Below are 18,857 nucleotides of genomic sequence, written 5' to 3'. Positions count from 1 at the left end.
AGTTAACTTCAAAGATCATCATAGTGAGATCGGAGATCTAACTACCAGATTATCCACATCAACCATGTTAGCTTGGCGAGTAGTCTCTCTTTTGAGCTGCTTGCATTTATTTGCCCTATGACCTGGCTTGTCACAATTGTAGCAGGTACCTTGGAATTTCTTTTTCACAATTCCATATTTGGTTCCAAGATTTGGACCTTTTCCTTTGCCTTTCTTCTTAACCCGTCCCTTGCCTTTGTTTCCTCATGAAGATTGACCACTTTCAACAACATTAGCCTTTGCTGAGTTTGGGACATAGCTTTGCTTTTGAGCAACTTTGAAGTCTTCTTCAATATGAAGACGAACAACGAGATCTTCAATGGTCATCCCCTTTCTCTTATGCTTGAGATAATTCTTGAAATCAATCTAACTTGGTGGCAGTTTCTCTATTATGCAAGCAACTTGGAATGTCTCACTCAGTGTCATTCCTTCAGCATGAATTTCATGGAGCATAATTTGCAAATCTTGAATTTGGCTCATGACATTCTTTGAATCAACAATCTTGAAATCCAAGAATTTAGCCACCACAAATTTCTTGATGCCAGCATCCTTTGTTTTATACTTACGCTCTAATGACTCCCATAATTCTTTGGCAGTCTTGATTTTGCAATAAACATTATAGAGCAAGTCCACTATGCCATTCAAGACATAGTTGCGGCACAAAAATTCAGAATGATTCCAAGCTTGAATCGCGCTCACAATTTGAGCATCCATCTCCCCTTCAGAGACTTGGGAAGCGGTTTCAGTCAGGAACCTCGCAAGGTTCAACGTTGTCAAGTAAAAGAACATCTGTTGTTGCCAACGTTTGAAGTTCCCACCATCGAACTTTTCGGGTTTCTCGGCCTAAGTTACCACCGCAGTACGCAATGGTGGAACTATCATGGAGGTAACAAAGACAACAGATGCCATAATCGCAGACACAGCAGGAGCTGCAGGAACACCAGAAGTGGGAATAACAGAGAACATGGGTTGAGATTCCATTTTGAAGGAAGAACACCGAAACAAGTTAATAACAAATCGTGTTGTTAAATCGATATGTTTAAGTTTGTTGGATAAATAGTATAATAATAATAATACGTAATTCCTTAAGTACATTACAATACGATAGATAATGATGAAGCTATTAAACAGGAACAAAATGAAAAACAGATTTAAATAAAATCGGCAACACGAACAGTTCCTGCAAAACAAAACAAAGTATAACCGGACTTGTGTTTAACACAATTCTCTTAAACAGATTCGCCGTCTGATCCCATTTAACGTAAACAATTTGACTACATCAACCACAAGGATGAAACATGCAACAAATTTACGTACTTTGGATCTATTCCACTAAAATTCTTGAGTAGGGATGTAAACCACTAAAATGGACAAACCACAGGGACGAATCGTGCAATTACAAAGTTGTTTGTGGGTGGCAGATTACAAAAATTCCCTCATGTGCGTCGACTTAACGGCCAAATAATAACGTCGTTAACCACAGGGACGTAACTTGCAAAGAATATGACAGGTTTGGACGGTTTTGTTTAAAAAAACTTAACAGGGATGTAAACCATGAAAATGGGTAAACCACGGGGACGAATCCTGCAATTAACTCAAAATTAAATATACAATTTAAAAAAAAAGAAAAAAGAAAGAAAGTGGCGTCCTAGAGGGGTTCTGATATTAAGTTACGTAAGGGTTCAAAAGAAAAGATAAGAGAAAAGATGGGCGTGGGAATCATATTTGAAGGATTATTATAATATTTAAAAAATATTTAAAAAATAGAGTATTAATTAGAAGGGAGTTTTAGGGTCAAAGAGGGGGATTATGGGTGTTAAAGTGTACCCCCAACTTTTACTTTTAGTTATATTATAGATAGATTACCCAATATTTATTTTTATTTCTAGTACAGATTATTCTATGAGAAAAAAAAAAACACTGCATTTGTTATTAGTCAAATGATTTAAATGTATTATCTTGTGAAATGTCGATCATCTACTTCTTGTAAAAGCTTTGGTCATATACAGAAAATGCTAGAATTGGAATTTGGCACACAATAATAGACAACAACAATGATAAAATTGATAAACCCTCTTTCAGCAAAAGATAAAGAGAGAGCCTTGATGCCAAAAAGATACATATGACTTTGTGAAAAGAGAAATAATGGAGTATATTGATCTATTTTAATACCAATACTTTGTATACTCTATTATTTTTGATCAAATATAAAGAAAGTCAACTATTGATCTTTACATCACGTGTTTGTTTGCGTATTATTGTTCCCGAATGTTGGCCAACGTATATATACTACAACTTTACAATATGATAAATTCCAGCTACTTAATTATCACTACCAAATAATATAATCTTAATTATTAAATTTTTATAGTTTTATTCGACGACTATAATATGGATATTGAATGCTCTTAAAAATCTATCTTAATTTAATTTTATAAATTTAACTATGAAGTAAGCATGTAAACTTTTACGCCGTGTTTGGTTCGCGGATTTTGAAGGAATTTGATGGAATTGAAATTTAATTTCATTCTATAGGCGTGTTTGGTTGTAAGATGTCACATGAATCAAATTCCACATAATGAAAAGATTCCTGCATATACAGAATTCACATCCCTTAAGAGGTATTGATTGAATCTCATTCCATCATATCTCTTATCTCCAAAAGACAATAAAACCCACAACACACACCCATTAACTCTTTGTTAATCTTTAACCTTCAAGTTGTCGAAAGTTAATTTACAATAAAACAACAAACTTTGTTTCATTTACAAGCCGATAACTTTGTTAAGAAAATGGTTTTCTTCCATAGTTACAATAAAACATAAATTAGTTAATTTATGTCATCCAAAGATAAATAAATAATAAATTTGGTACGAACTGGAAATTTTGCAGCGGTGGGGGTGGTTGTTGAGCGCAGCAGCACAAGCTGGTGGCGGTGGCCGACGATGTATGATGGTCGGAAAATTTGAGAAAGTTTACTCCGACAATATGTGACGGCCGGAAATTGGAGAGAAAGGTTTGAGGAGGGAAAAAAAAACAAAAAAGAAGATCTGATTAGAGGTTGCAATTTGTAAAAAGGCATTATAATTGCCTTATCTCTGTAGCCATTTATACTCGTTCATATTTTTTTCCCCTTTAATATTGGCTTTGATAAAACTAGATCTGATATGTATGTGTTTCTTTGTTTTATACTAAGGAAGGATATATATGTCATTTTAGTCATTATGTCAAAAGCATTCCTTTTGCATTTTACCAATCAAACACATTGATTGAATTTAATTTCATTCCATCAAATTTCATACCATTAAATTTAATTACTTTCAAAAACATTTTGTGAACCAAACGCGACCTTAATGTTCAAAAATCAAGTATGTAAACTTTTAAAAACTTGAGAAAATGTCACAAATGGTCCCTGTGGTTGTTGGTATTCGCATTTTGCCCCATGTGCTTTTTATTCGTTGCAAACAGTCCTTTGGTTTTTCATTTTCATTGCTAAAAGTCCCTGACACTAACTTCTGTTAGTTTTGGACCGTTAAACCCTTCATGTGCATTGCACATGAGGGGTATTTTAGTCTTTTGACTTGATTCTTCCCCAACCTCTATCAATATTCTTCATTAAACATAAACAATCACCAAACATATCTATATATCCTTTATACGTATGTGTATATCAAAATTGATTTGATTAATAATCAACCAAAACTTATAACATCTTAAATTCCATCAACCACGTATCAACATTAATTTCAATCAAAAACTTAAAAGTTACACATCAATTGGTACAAACTCCCCTGATCATCATCATCATCATATGACAATTTTTATCAACATCTTCAAACTAGAGATCCAGAATGAACAGACATACATATTATATTTACAAATAATACACAGATATGAAACAAGAGCAACTGATCATAACGGACGTGAGGTGGCGGTAGAGAGTGACGAAGACGGCATAGGTGACGATGGATTAAAGTTGTGACCAATACCATGTTCCGTTGCTGATATTATTGTTCTGTCGTTGCTCTGTTGTTGTTCCGCCGCCGCCGTCGCCACTAAATCTAGTGAACTCGAAAAAGAAAGTTGTTTAGTGAACCTGTGGATCCGAATGAGAAGCTAATTGAATTTCAAGATTAGCAAACTGTGGTTCGATCTTAGGACTTTTAGTAATATATTTTCCATTTTTCCGACATCTGTGTGTTTTTTTTTTTTTGTGTGTGTGTGTGTCGTATACATGTATTTTGTATATGTGTGTATAGGAAAAAGTTGTTTTAGATGCATATCAAATCAGTTTAACTATCGATTTACTACTGCCATGGTTATGGTGATGTTGAGGTATAGATATAAATTTTGAGGGCAGTTGTTAAATTTTGGGTTATTTTTATATATATAGATTTGTATTTAGATTTGATATAGATAATGAGAGATTTGGGTTAGCATTTTTTGAATTGGCCGGAATTGCGGTGGTGTTGGTGGTGGCCGGATAAGTAATGAAGAAGGAGAAAGAAGAAAGGTTTTTTTTATATAAATGGACGATTATACCCCCACTAACGGTCCAAAACTAATGAAAGTTAGTGTCAGGGACTACTTGTAACAAAAATTAAAAACCTAAGGATTATTTGCAACGAAAAAAAAGTACAAAAGGCAAAATGCAAATACCGACAACCACATGGACTATTTGTGACATTTTCTCTAAAAACTTTTAACCTTTGCAGCACCAAAAATTAAAACTGTTAACTTCTTCCCAAAAATTAATCATCTTAAAGAGTTCTCAATTTATAGGCTCACTAACTATTGAATATTCGTAACCAATAAACCAACAAATTCATACACTTTCGAAGCTATATCCAAAAGCCATCGTTCATAATCATACTTAGGGTGCATTTGGTTTTCTTAGCTTATGTCATTAGGACAAATTTTAGTATGTATTTTTCTTATTTAACAACAAATGTTAGTTGTTAATTTCTAAATTAATAATTTCATACATTCCACCGAAAGGACATCTTTCAATATGTATTTAATTAACTAAAATTTTTCATAATAATGAGAACATGCTCTCCGTTCCATATTAAGTGTCATAGTTTGACTTTTTGAGTCTTTCTTTTAAATTTGACCATAAATATCTTGGTTTGTATTATGTAACATTTGATATAGCATATATGAATTGATAGAGTTTTGAATGTACTTTTCATTGATATAACTTTGACCAGCCAAAATAAGACAATTAAAATGGAACGGCTTTAAAAATACGAGTAATAAGTTTTATAATTGCATACTAGCATATTTAGGTTTTTACTACATAATAGTATATGTAAAGGCATAAAATATTTTAAATTTATAAATATATCCATAAAAAAAAAAAATAGAACTGGCCGGTATTCTATTTCTGAATGCCGTTTAGTTTACTTTATCATGAGTTAACAACTTATAATCATTAATTAACAATTTATTAAATATAATGATAATGCTTTTTCTTTTTCCACGAAAGAATAATAAGAACATGTACATTTTGACTAAATAAACTATCTCAAATTAGTCAAACATTAAAATGACATTTGAAAGACGTGGCAAACCATATATTAATTTTTAAATTATATGATATATGAACCTATAGAGATAGGAGAAGATGCGTACACGTTTATTTATATATTTTATTGATTATTAAAATGAAATTGAGTCATGTTGACAACGATATTTCTCTACTGAATATCCATATATATCGACCAAAAATGTGAATAATTATGGAAAAAGAGAAAAAATACGAACAAGGAAGAGAAAGGTCACCATCTTAAATACAACTCAATTATTAAGTGTACATTTTGACGAAGGGTTATTCACAAAAATGTGTAGTAGTTGTTTACTTGAGTCCATTTACAAATGTTGGCTCAAAACTTGTGCCAAAAGGTATATTTCTATTTTAAAATGGGCAACAAATAACTATTATATGCATTTTCATATATAAAAGACATTAGTTTTATAAATTTTTCCTAATTTCATATTTATCACATGAATGATGAATATCCACAACGATATTGTATTTGATAAAAATTTAATTATAATATTGATTAATAGGTTTAATTGATATGTGTAAAGATTAGCTCAAAAATATGATAGGGACTCATAACATAATGAATGATAAAAATGGGGAGAGAAAATTTTTTTATAACATATGTCAAACATCTAATGCATTAAATTTATTTTGTAATTAAATTTACAACCAGACCGTTACTTGTTTGTATTTAAACCTTAAAATTAGTTCGATCTGCAGTATAATCTAATGTTGTAGCATTTATATATTAATTGGTAGCTAGATTACTCATATATTTACCTTTGAAAAGAATATCCCATATGAAATTTTTAGCATCTGCATCTTATATATTTAATATTTTTTTTATTGTTGTTATCATTTATTTCGTGCATTCGAGAATTTAGAGCAACTTATGTATATGCAGCCTGTGGAACCCACACGTATCGTAAGCTCGAAGCTGTGATATATCTCACTATCTCAGTATAGCACAATTGTTTACGCGTTTATGTTTGGTTGACTTTAGCTACGAACTTTAATAATATAACACCATTTACTTTGTAATTCATCAATTAGTGCATGCTCCATCTAAATGAACTATTATAATTCAAATAACTTTTAAAAAGTCAAAAATTGTATGTGTTATGGTCTTATGGATAATATAGTTTTTTTTTTAGTTTAGGTCCTGGGCGTTTGTTTAATTGGATTCTACTTGATGTTAATGTTTGTTTGGAGAGTGGGGCTGAGTAGGCTTCCCACAAGGGATAACTTATTGAGAAATTAAAAATGTGAATGTGTCGTGTGATTTACACCCAAGTAAAAGTTAAATCATCTTGTGTGTTGCATTTATTTGTTATCTATTGTCATCTCACTCCGATCGAATATATACATGATGTATAACTGTTTACGTTTCATCTTTTTTATATCTTATATTTCACGGAATTGAGTATTGTTGTTGTATGACAATCATCTCACTTTTGTTAGTTTTAGTTATATTCCGTTACAATATATTAAGCTATGAACCACATTAGCTTTCTCTATGTTGTTTCTCAATTACACCAATATCAAGAGTAAAGAAGGGAAATTTAAGTTATTTCCAAAGTATGCCTTCAGCTTCAATAAATAGAAGGATACAGAACTATATAAGTATGGGGTTTGTTAAATACAGTCCTTAGGGCTGTGTTTAAGGTGCATAAATTATTTATAGATTTACTATGAAAATCAGGGGGCGGACTTTTAATATGGAAGATATAAGTTTTTTTATACAACCCTTAGGGCTGTATTTAGCATTTCCCAATAAGTATATATAAATTCCCTATAAGTATATATAAAGGGAAGTGAAATAGCTACCATAAATATTTGATTCATTTCATAACTATTTCTTATTAACTTGTACAATTTGCCATAAAAATTAAATATTGTGGTAAATGAATCAATAATGGTGGTAATTTTATCACCTCCGATACATAAATTATCAAGCAATTTGTTGATTTGTTGATATGTACATCTATAATTGTACGAAGTCTTCATGTTGAAGACGTCCCAAATCCGTGAAGCATGTACCGATGTTTCTTGTGACTATTTGCTTTTACTTTGCTTTGATGATATCTTCAATCACATGTTTTTAGACTCATTTTTGGTAGGACAACTATTATTTGCCTTTGAAAGGACGTTTGAACTAAAATATGTTCACATGAACTTTCACTTTTTCCTTATCTGTAACGACTTCAGAATATCAGTGAGGGTTATCAAACAGTTGAGGCGTGAACTTTTTAATCAACTTTTCCTCCGAAGCGTTAATAATCACTGGTGTTAGTTTGTTCAACTCCCTAACAAGGTGGCTCGGTGTCTATCGAACATGCTATCAAATATTTTTTTGTACAAGTTCATTGATTATAAAACTTAAAGTTTTCGAACTAATGAGAAGAATACGTATTCACAGACGTTTTAGGGTAATCGGATCAATAGATTATGAAAAAAACTGCTGTAAAAAATAAAAATAGAAGGGCAGATTGATGTTCAAAGAATCTCCTGGCCTAACATTCAACGTTTAGCTGTTCAAGTTGATTGAATCTATAGATGCTTTTTCTTGACTTTGAAGAGAAAAAAAAAAAAAAAAAGACAATTATATAACCTTCAGTAATATGATGTGTTTTTAAATAAAAATGGATGAAAAGAAGTTAATAATTCACAATTATACTTTCATTTCTAGTAAAGTTAAATAACATCTTCCATGTATCAATGATGAGTTGGTGTAGTGGTTTGGAGCATAGTTACAAGATTCGTTGAAACACCCCACGAATTTCGTTTTTGGTTCGGCGATCCAATTTGCGATACAATTTGTGAACCCATTCGCGAACTGAAGACAAAAAACACCGAATCGGTAGAAGGTGGTTCGACGACCCCAAATAGGTGTAGTTCAACGATTTGGACAAAAAAAAAATTCACGTTTTTGAAGAACTGAGTTCGGTGAATTGTGTTTGGGTTCAATGATTTTGATTTAAGTAGTAACTAAATATTGCAATTATCAAAGTGAATATATTAAAATGGATAGAAAAAAAAAGAAAGGATGGAGTAAGTTTTAAGCATTTATTTTATTTTATGTAGTTAGTTTTAAATTTTTAAGTTTAAAGACTTGTAATTTATTATTTGAAGTAATAAAAATGTTTGAACTTTGTAATATTCAATATTTGAATCTATTATTATATGCCTAAATTCGGGTTCACTGAACCGATGCGAACCGAAGTGAACCTAAATGAGCCTACCCCTTCCGAACCGAATTCGCGGGTCCCTGCGAATTGCGAACCCAAAACGGAGCGAACCGCAAATCAGGTGATAATGGTTTGGAGTTCCCCTGATAACCTATTAGTCCCAGGTTCACATCCCTATTGCACCAACTTTGAGATATAAGTAGTCCTTCAATGAGGACTCGACTAGGGTATACCCAAGTTCAAGCTTGAGGGGTAGACATTTCTACTTTAAGGGAGCTTTCTAGCGCGGAACCGATTAAGACAACGTATGCTAGACCTCTCGCTGTCGAATAGCCACACGAAATTTCAAGCGAAATTCACCATTCCAAAAAAAATAAAAATAACATCTTCCATGTGTACTTAAAATAAAGATAAAGCTCATTGAACTTTATCCAACATTGATTGCACTTTGACTAAAAAGTAATACATTTGATTCGGTTGAAAATGAGAATCTTAGAATAGCTTTTAATCAACAGTGATTAAAACAAATAGAGTTAATTACAGAAATCGTCCCTGTCATCTCAGCTTGCAAATTTCATCCCTAACTTTCAAAAATTACAGTTTTAGTCTAAAAAACTTTGCTCCGTCAACAGTTTTAGTCCTGACCATAAACGTCCGTTTAAAATCAAGTCACGTGATTCGCACGTGATGGGTAATCTCGTAAATTAGCTTAATAATGCCCAGAGTTAATTACAGAAATCGTCCCTGTTGTAGACGGTCACTTGCAACTTTCATCCCTAACTTTCAAAAAATTACAGTTTTGGTCCAAAATTTTTATCCTCAATCTATATGAAAAGAAACATTTACACACACAAAAAAAATCCTAATTATCCAACTTCTTCTATTTCTATCAGATATAAATTCACAAACAATTTTAACTTACACCCTACTCTCTTTTTGAAAACTAGAGATTCAGACTCTCTTGGACTTAAGTGTTTATGGATTTTAAGTAATTAATATATTTTTTTTACTTAGTTTTATTTTTGTTTTGAGAACTTATAAAAACAGAGGAAGAGCTAAGAATAATAAAGATGATGAGATTTTTCTAAGATTTTTTTATTTGTGAGTTAATTGTATATAAAGAATATATCTAATATATATAATTATATATTATGTTTGTATACAGATCATGTATTGATATGAAAATAATGAGATTTGAAGTTTCATTAAATGTTGGATTAAATTTGTGTTTGATTTTGGATATGGGATTGTATCTGTGATATATGTTATGCATTAGAAATCCAAATGATTTTGCGTTTAATTTTATTTTGGATTTTGGACAAAAAAATGTAATTTTTTGAAAGTTAGGGATGAAAATTGCAAATGACCGCCCACAACAGGGACGATTTCTATAATTAACTCTGGGTATTATTAAGTCAATTTACGAGATTACCCATCACGTGACTTGATTTTAAACGGCCGTTTATGGCCAGGACTAAAACTGTTGACGGAGCAAAGTTTTTTGGACTAAAACTGTAATTTTTGAAAGTTAGGGATGAAACCTGCAAGTTGGGTACCACGACAAGGATGATTTTTGTAATTAACTCAAACAAATATTGTTGTCTAAATTATACCGAGACCAAAAATAAAGTGACAAAACAATGTTAAAACGCCAAATTAAAGAAACAGAAGCCAAAAAACCTGGAATATATTAAACCCTATAGCTACAAAAATTTTCTTGGACCCAATGCAACACATTAAAAGGATCAGAATTGGAGCCTTTCAACTAAATGGGTCGTCTTCTTCTACACTCTTTAGGGCTTTTTTTGCAATTTTATATTTTGCCGCAAATTGTTTTTCGCTGCCAATAACGTACCTTTCTATGAAAAACCTGATTCCTGTTCGAAGGGTCTCATATTGTGGTGAACCGGCTATACGCTTGAATACGTTCCATATCGTATTATCTGCATATTCAAATACAGTCTCGAAAAAGATCTTAATATGCATGGTTTTTCTAGAGGTGAGTTGACTTGTGTCGTGTAAATCCGCCTTCTTTAAGACTGCTAGAGAAAGAGTGAAAGACGAAACCATTTCTGCTATGAACTTCGCTAGGTGCATCGATCTGATTAGCTGCATCGATTCCAGATCGGTATAGTGGTCCCATATGCAGTACTAAGAAATAAAATTGATTAGAACTTGATTAATGAAACTTCAATTGTAACGAGCTGTTAATCTGGTTTTCTTGCTTGGTCCAAACTTCAAAAGACTTATTCCTATAGAAGATTGGTTAGGCGTGAAGGTCCAAACCATCTATGTTCTATCCTCAACCTACATCCGTCATTAGTAATCTCAATTCGCTTTTCCTATTCACTAGTACAACGCGCGCTACTACTAGCTGCCCCTTACTAGTAAGGGAAAAGGCTATCTAAATTTAATCAAAACGCTCAGTTAGGCCCCCTCAGGACCACATAGGGCCGAACGTCGGGTACCTTGAGCCCAGCACAGAAAAATGTTTTTCCAAAGTAATATATATGTAAAATAGTAAATAATTTTTACACCTAATGTAAACTTTGAATACTTCAATGCTTCAAATAGCAAATGTGAGTTTTTTTTTTACAATTTTCTCATCCTTCATAAAACTAAATTGTAAACGATTCTATCTTTTTGGAAGTTTAATATTTTGTTTTGAACTTAAAATACTTTGTAATCAAATATAACTGGAAAAGAAAAAGAATGGCCTCCAGTTTGGGCCAACAAGACCATTTGTCCCCTTATCCCGGCTTTGGCACAGGGCTTGGGTCTAAACTATGTATTCAAATGACTAATGTATCAATTTTCCTCAAATATCCAGTTTAAAATGTTACATGAATTATTATTATATAAAAGATACAAAATGAAATAATGTACCTGTAACGTGAACTTGTGGTTCTTGTCATGACTGCATAACTTCGAAGCTAGAACACAATAGTACTTGTTGAATACTTTCTCCTGCAGGCAGCACTCAACGAGGACTCGCATGATCTCCCTATCCTAAAATATCACAAGAAAGAATAAGATAATGAAATACTAATATAATCGGTTAATGATAAGCACGATAACTGAGCTCGATTTGACAAAAAGAAAATATATACTTCCATTGGAAGATTATCCAAGAATAATAAGAACAAGAATATTTGAACTCCATAGCGAAGATTATCTGTACCATAGTCACAAGGATCACAGAACGAGCCACGATTTTCGTTTTGATACGGCCGTACTGGATTACAGTACAATTGCCATCTGGAGTGTTCAGGATCGCAATTTGGGTTCCACAAAATCAAGTTCCAAGATGTTTGGTAAGGTGTATTGATGTCAATAAATCAGCTACTCGATTGTGTGAGTTTCTGAGTCCCCAAAATATTTGAGCATACCAGATGTGTTCCTTTAGATATGTTCGCAAAATTCTATTCGAGTATAACACATTTTGAAATATTTAATATATTATGGAAACCAATCATCAATAGATGGATTGGTATATGGTGGAGCCTGAGACTGAGAGGTCTTGGGTTCAAATCCTGGTGTGAGCAAAATGCTCCCAGGAATGGAGATAGGGGTTTTCCCATAATGGGTTTCCTCTGGAATTGGAGTTGGGTATATGAAGAGACATACCGCTGAGCCCAAATTTGCCGTTCAAAAAAAAATTTAATATATTATGGAAGCCAATGGGGCTGGTCGGCCATTGGTAAGGTCATTGACTTTGAAAGGATCCACCTGGATTCGAGACCCACTTCCCACATTTGTGGGGGTGGATTAATAGAGGGTTTTTCGAGAGTCTAGTTCATCCTAGGCATGCGTGTAATTTAGAAGTAGGAGTAGGATAAAGTGTTTCTAAAAAAAAATATATTATGGGAAATTGGTTGTGAAGTGTACATGTCTAAAAAATATAGGAAACTATATGGTATGTTTGGTTTAAGGGAATGGGAATGGGAATGAAGGAATCATTTTCATTCTCAATGAAAGTGTTTGCTTTATTGCTTTGGAATTATAATTTGGGAATCAAACCTATCAATCTAAAATTTATCCAAACACCTCTTTAATATTGGGTGCATCATACCAAATTATATTGATCCGTAAATGAGCCTGCCCCCCATCATACCGAATTTTAGAATTTATCGAACCGTGAACCCAGTTACACGCGACTATGATGCGTACATTGGAAATGGCAACTATTTGTCAAGTTTATAGGTTAGTCACTAGGGCGATCCAGCCACCGTCCCATGACATGTAAAGACACCCCCCACCCCCAACACCAGCCCACCCATAATGACAAAAAGGATAAATCTTGCGTAATTATGTTACTGTCATTATCTCATTTGTAACAATGGGAAAGGTCGGATAACTAGATATACAATTTCAACACTTCTCGTTATGGTAAATGCTCTAGTAAATTAAAAACTTAGAAGAAGATGGGAAAATAAGTTCTCCAATGTGTATTTCATGCATAAAACCTCCTAAATTGTTTTATTTGTAATAATAAGTATGAAGTTTTATAACCACATTGAATTCACTAAATAGCAACAATTTAAATTTTTTAAAATTTAGGACAAAAAGTGTACCGGGCCAATCCACAAGACCCACTTCAGTTTGAACCAAAACCGAATAACATTTACCATATCCTGTTACCCAACCCACCTGTACCATCTATTTTGCACCTCTAATATAGCAGATAACTTTATATTGATGTGTTCTGAACCCCCACCAAAATGACCCGAAACCAGCAACCTAACCCGCCCATTTTGTACCCTTAATAAACAGACAGTCAGACATATATAGTTACCTGCTTCCCTTGCAAGTCCAGCCTTAAAAGTTTCTCAAATGCATCAATGTAATCCTCCCCACTCATTATTATACAAAAGATTGCCCTTCTTGCATCTGTGTTCATTCTTTGTCCAGCAGCAAGTTGAAGCATTTTCTGAGCCTCTGAGCTCTCTCTATCGATCTTTCTAGCAACATTTTCAATATTACTTGTAGTGGATACCATATCTCCTGATAACCACCATTGACCTTTCTTGTCCGGGTCAATAAGCCTGCTCCACTTCAATCCCCGCACTAATATACTTTCTACCCTCAACTGTCAGAAAAAAATAAAAATAAAATGAATTTTGGTGTAATAATTTTTTTTAATTATATATAAGAAAAATAAGCTATTTCTACTGACCTTCTGAAGCCACTTCTTGATGCGTGTATGTTGTAATGTATCCTCTTTCGCCTTCTTTTTGTTGTTCTTGATGTCACATATGGTTTCAAGCATGAACTCCATCTGTTATGTGTGAAATGAACAAAGTTACAAGAGAAGCTAAACTGAGAAGATAATTTAAGTAAAATGTTAAAAATGAATTGATGAAGAGAATACTCATTTATTCCTAATGAATCTTAAGTACTATTAAAATACGTACTCTTTTACTTTTAGTCTGTTCCTGGCTATCCCCAGAAGCAGCCTTCAGTTCTGTCACCTTGTTTTGTATGCTAACAATAAAATTTTTCATGCTGGCCGGATCGTCACTTCTCAATCTCATTCCAGAACCTATTGATGCAAATATAAGTAATTATAAACCGATAAACCAGTAAACTTAGACAACTCAACTGACAGAATATTTAGACCAATCAATTGATGGAAATGTTGTGTACATATATTGACAGAGTAAGCAATTATAACAAGTATTACAGACAGGAACTTCCATTTACTTATGAATGGATTGAGCTAAGTTACACTCTGTACCCTAACAGGTCAAATGCGTAAACAAAATTTTAACTTCAAAGAAAACAGGACCAAAAGGGTCAAAAGTTGCCCAAATCAGGCCAGGTTTCACCCGTACCAAAAACTTGCATGACCTGCCAATTTTCCCAGCTCTAGCAGAAATAAGTATAGCATTGGAGTATCTAGAATCTTACAATTGAGAACTGTCAAGATAGTGGAAACATCAACCTCAGTCAACCGCGAGCTCAGCATCATCATAAAATCGTATATCAAATCACTGAAAGCCATTTGAACAGATTCAATTAAACGGACATAAAGAGTGTTGTCAAGATGATAAATGACACATTAAAATGACAATTGATTGTTACAATGTCCGTTTAACTTTATGCTGAGACTTCAGATGAAATTGACTAACCTTGAGCAAACTCCAAACATGTACAAATAAGAGAGTAAAAGAGTAAGATTCCGCAAGGAAAGATTGTCTTCTTTCTCATACTCGTCCTAATATATACACAAGAAACATCAAAATTTAAAAACTTTCAAGTTGATTGCTAATAAATCTGGATTAAAAATTCTTATAAAAAGACAAACATCATTAATAGCAGCAAAGAACCTCAAAACACTTTGCAAGTGAAGCAAGCAGTTTTGCACCAAAGTCTATCCCAACCAAACAAGCCATACCAGAAACTAAAGCTGCAAAAATCGCAGCATATCTGCAGGGAAAAAAAATGTCATTTAGTCAGAGAAATGCTAAACAGAACGATGAAGAGGAATAACATTTATAAGGTATAGCAGATTGACTCAACTGTTCGTTACCACGAGGTCCACCCGAACATGATGCCAAGATTTCTTCACTGATAATTTTAGTACCATCACTGCGGCTAATAGACTGCAAGTTGGTAATTAGACAAAAATGAGACTACTGAGTAAAATTGATCTTAGCGGCTGTTCAGGTTAGCTTATTTATCACAGCTTATGCCTTATAACAAAAGCGCTCTTAAAGCTAAATAAGCACCATTCAAATAACTCTATTTCACTATCTCGTAAAACTAGACTTATTAAGCCTAAGCAGATAAACTGTAAAGTTGTTTGTGAAGCCATAAAAGCTTATTGAGTTAGGATAACAAAATGAAAGATAGCTCCTCAAATACGCATAGCATACTTGGTAAGTTACTATAGATGGTACATAAAAACCTTTTGTTATGCATGATAACTAGATAGAATACATGAAGGAATTTATGAAACTACAAGGCTTACCTGGAAGATAGTGGACATCTCCCCCGTAATTCCTTCAACATTGGCTTCACCCAGCCTGTTTAGAAGACCTGAAACCAATCAAGATTCATACACAAAATGGTTAGCCATTTAACATATAATCAAGAAAGCAATTTGAAACTAACATCGATTCAAAATTTCGATTTCCATACCACGCACACGTTTACGAACTTGAGAATATTCCTCTGATTCATTTCTCGACGATGATCTCAGTTGAGGGGGCACATATTTTGCATGTTTTTCAACTACCAGTGATTCAACATGATTATTTTCAGGTTCAGATTCAGTTTCAGGTTCGCCCTCAGATTCTTTAACCACGTCCTCACTTTTGATCTCATTATGAACTTTCTGTTCTGTGTTCTTCTTCCGTTTCTTCCTTGATTTCTTTTTTCTAGAAGCTTCTTCAATATCTGAATTTTCTTCAGGCTCCATAGAATCAAACACCGACGAAATCCCTTCAAATAACATGTTCAGCTCATCATCATCTCCCCCTAATTTCCCTTTTTTCACTTTAAGCTTCTTTGCAAGTTTTCTTTCCAAAGCAAGATCCTCCTTAGCAGAGGCCATATCAGTCTGCGTCTCCAATTCAAGATATTTTTCGAACTTTGTTTTCTTTTTCTTCACTTGGTCATCACCCGAAGCTACACGTCTCTTACTTTTCTTACGTAAAGTATTAGCCTTTCTAAAATTTCCTTCCTTTTCTGTCTCCAAAGACTCGAGGGAAGTAGGAATTCCTTCGGATGACATATCCTCCTCATCATCGTCATCATTTCTCTCACGTAACTTTTTATTTTTCCTTTTCAGTTTCTTGGCAAGTTTTTTTTCCAACCCTAAGTCCCCATTACCAGAAATTCCATCGTTACGGGTCTCCACGTGTTCAGCCTCTAAAGTTTCCGTTAACATCTTAGACTCTTCCGCTTCTGCAACTTGAACATTCTTTTGCACCTTTTTCGCCTTCTTTTTTTTAGTTACCCTTTTCATTTTCTTAACTTGCTATAAACCCACACAAAATAAACACACATTAGTACAAAATCCATCCGACAATGTAACCAAAACAGGTTTAAGGTAAAAAAAAACTATATCCAAGAATTTTGAACATACATTATGTTGGACCCAAGAATCAAACTTTTTCTTGTTCTTTTCCACTCGAGCTTCTTTCCGTTTCTCTTTACGAGATTTAACTCCCGATTCTTTACCTACATCCCACATAATAAAAAAAAAAAAATCATCTTTGATATTTTGTAAAACTTCCAACCAATCAACAAATGAGAATCCAAAAAAAAAAAAAACAAAAACATACCCATTTTTAACTGCAAAAAGGTCCACTTCTATACTAGCAGACAGCCTGCTGCAATTCTATAAAATTATAACGATATTAAGTTTTGGGGTTATATGCAGTAAAATAATGTTATATACAATAATAAAGTTTATATATTTACACACACTTTGAAAGTAAAGCAAGTGAGAATGCCGGACGGCAAGTTGGTGGCGGTGCCAGAAGGCGGCGATTGCAAGAGTTCCGTAAATGGCGGACAGTGGGAGGAAGGGGCCTAGGGTTTCAAATTGTTTCTGTGAGTAAATGGTACTAACTTTTGGATTTCGCAAAATTGCCACTATAGTTTGAATATATTGACGCTAATTCTTCTTCTTATTATTTATTATTATAATGATATGTATTATGTGTGTATCTATGCTACTATATATAAATCAAACTGTCTTCCCCTTTAAGTAATTAAGAACCTGAAATGACTATATTATCCTTCTTATTTATTCATTAACTTAAACATCTTTACCTATATACCTATAATACCCTTAATAAAATAAATTACAACATAGATTCTCCAATCCTTAAATAACCATATTAACCTTTACCGCCGCACATCATCGCCACAATTGCTGCAGCCACACCTTTGTCGTTACCACCATCACCGCTGCATCGCGCGGGCACCCCGTCTCGTATATATATATATATAATATTGATAGAGGAAAAGTGAAAAACCTGATAGATGACGAAGGAAACAAATTAAAATAATTGTAGGAGAGTGGACACGAAGGCAATGGAGTCTTGTAAACAGCTAGGGCGCTTTTGATCCACTATGACCCGTTACAAAGAAAGAACCATTTTTATTTTTTATTTTTAATTCTAATAGCAATAAGACTCACGTGATAAAGCCCAATAGTATTGGGTTTATATATAATAAGGCCGAGATGGATTCAAATATTCTTCGTTTGGGTAAATTTTTACGACCTTTGTTTTAAAACTTCTTTTTTGTAACGGCAAAAAAACATTTATTAATAAACTAGCAAGGTACTAGAAGTCACAAAACAAAGGTACAAAGTTATAACCAAGTAAAAAATAAAATAACAAGAGACAACAAAAGAACTAAGGGGCATACTCGACAACACGACTTGGGGCTTTAAAACCTGATAAGTCCACATTACCATCATACCAACAGATAGTGAAGATGGAAAGGAGCATCACATCCTTAAAGGACATTCTTCCCAATGAGACCAATCCACCCCAAGTTTATTTCCTCAGTTAGAATTCCACAAGAATGAAGTCGAAACTAGCATATCAAATAAATCCTTTTCGTTCTCCCTAACATTGTTATGAATAAAATTATTGCGAGTTTTCCATATGAATTAAACATTGTTATGAATAACATTGTTTTAAAACTTCGTACCTTTTATATATACTAGCACAATACTCGTTCAATGCGACCCGGACAATGTGACAGTGGTTGTAATAACGACGGTGTGATGTTGGAGACGACCTCGAGTTGTGTGGATATATGTTATGTAAAAGTAATTGATGTAAATGGTTAATGAAAATATTTTACAAGATAAATGATCAAAAATATAATTTAATCATTAATGTTAATAAAATAGTGTAGATGAAAATATGTTAATGAGTGCTACGTAAAAATATTACACAACTTTTCAATATTTCTAAAAATAAGGGATTGTTTTTTCAATAAGATGGTATAGATATATATACACACACTAGATGGGTATTTGCGCAATGTTGTGGCAATGACAACGATCGACGACGGAGGTGATGGTGATTGTGATGGTGATTGTGGCAGTAATA

At 33.3% G+C, this 18,857-nt stretch overlaps 1 protein-coding gene across 1 annotated transcript; it reads right to left on the bottom strand.

The window, feature by feature from the left end:
* Positions 1-10,323: 10,323 nt before the first annotated feature.
* On the bottom strand, positions 10,324-17,342 carry LOC122590012 (nucleolar MIF4G domain-containing protein 1). Its single transcript, XM_043762350.1, has 14 exons — positions 17,212-17,342; positions 17,067-17,122; positions 16,868-16,962; positions 15,919-16,759; positions 15,749-15,816; positions 15,298-15,380; positions 15,105-15,204; positions 14,907-14,992; positions 14,686-14,768; positions 14,190-14,317; positions 13,952-14,053; positions 13,571-13,864; positions 11,662-11,784; positions 10,324-10,926 (listed from the first exon to the last, which is right to left on the bottom strand). Exons 2-14 carry the CDS (start codon positions 17,068-17,070, stop codon positions 10,537-10,539), a joined length of 2,397 nt encoding a protein of 798 aa, XP_043618285.1. The 5' UTR covers positions 17,071-17,122; positions 17,212-17,342; the 3' UTR covers positions 10,324-10,536.
* Between the last annotated feature and the right edge of the window lie 1,515 nt (positions 17,343-18,857).

Source organism: Erigeron canadensis, chromosome 2, assembly GCF_010389155.1.
Source record: "Erigeron canadensis isolate Cc75 chromosome 2, C_canadensis_v1, whole genome shotgun sequence".
In the NCBI taxonomy this organism is placed as follows: Eukaryota; Viridiplantae; Streptophyta; class Magnoliopsida; order Asterales; family Asteraceae; genus Erigeron; species Erigeron canadensis.
The sequence above is the reverse complement of the archived record's forward strand: the minus strand, read 5'-3'. Positions and strand labels throughout refer to the sequence as shown.

Bases quoted from the DNA above. Each gene is read 5' to 3' on its own strand.
- LOC122590012 (XM_043762350.1), bottom strand. The intron at 15,381-15,748 runs GTAAGCCTTGTA...ACCAACTTGCAG, and splicing joins AGATGTCCACTATCTTCCAG to TCTATTAGCCGCAGTGATGG. The intron at 14,318-14,685 runs GTAAGATTCTAG...TTGCATCAATAG, and splicing joins TATCTTGACAGTTCTCAATT to GTTCTGGAATGAGATTGAGA.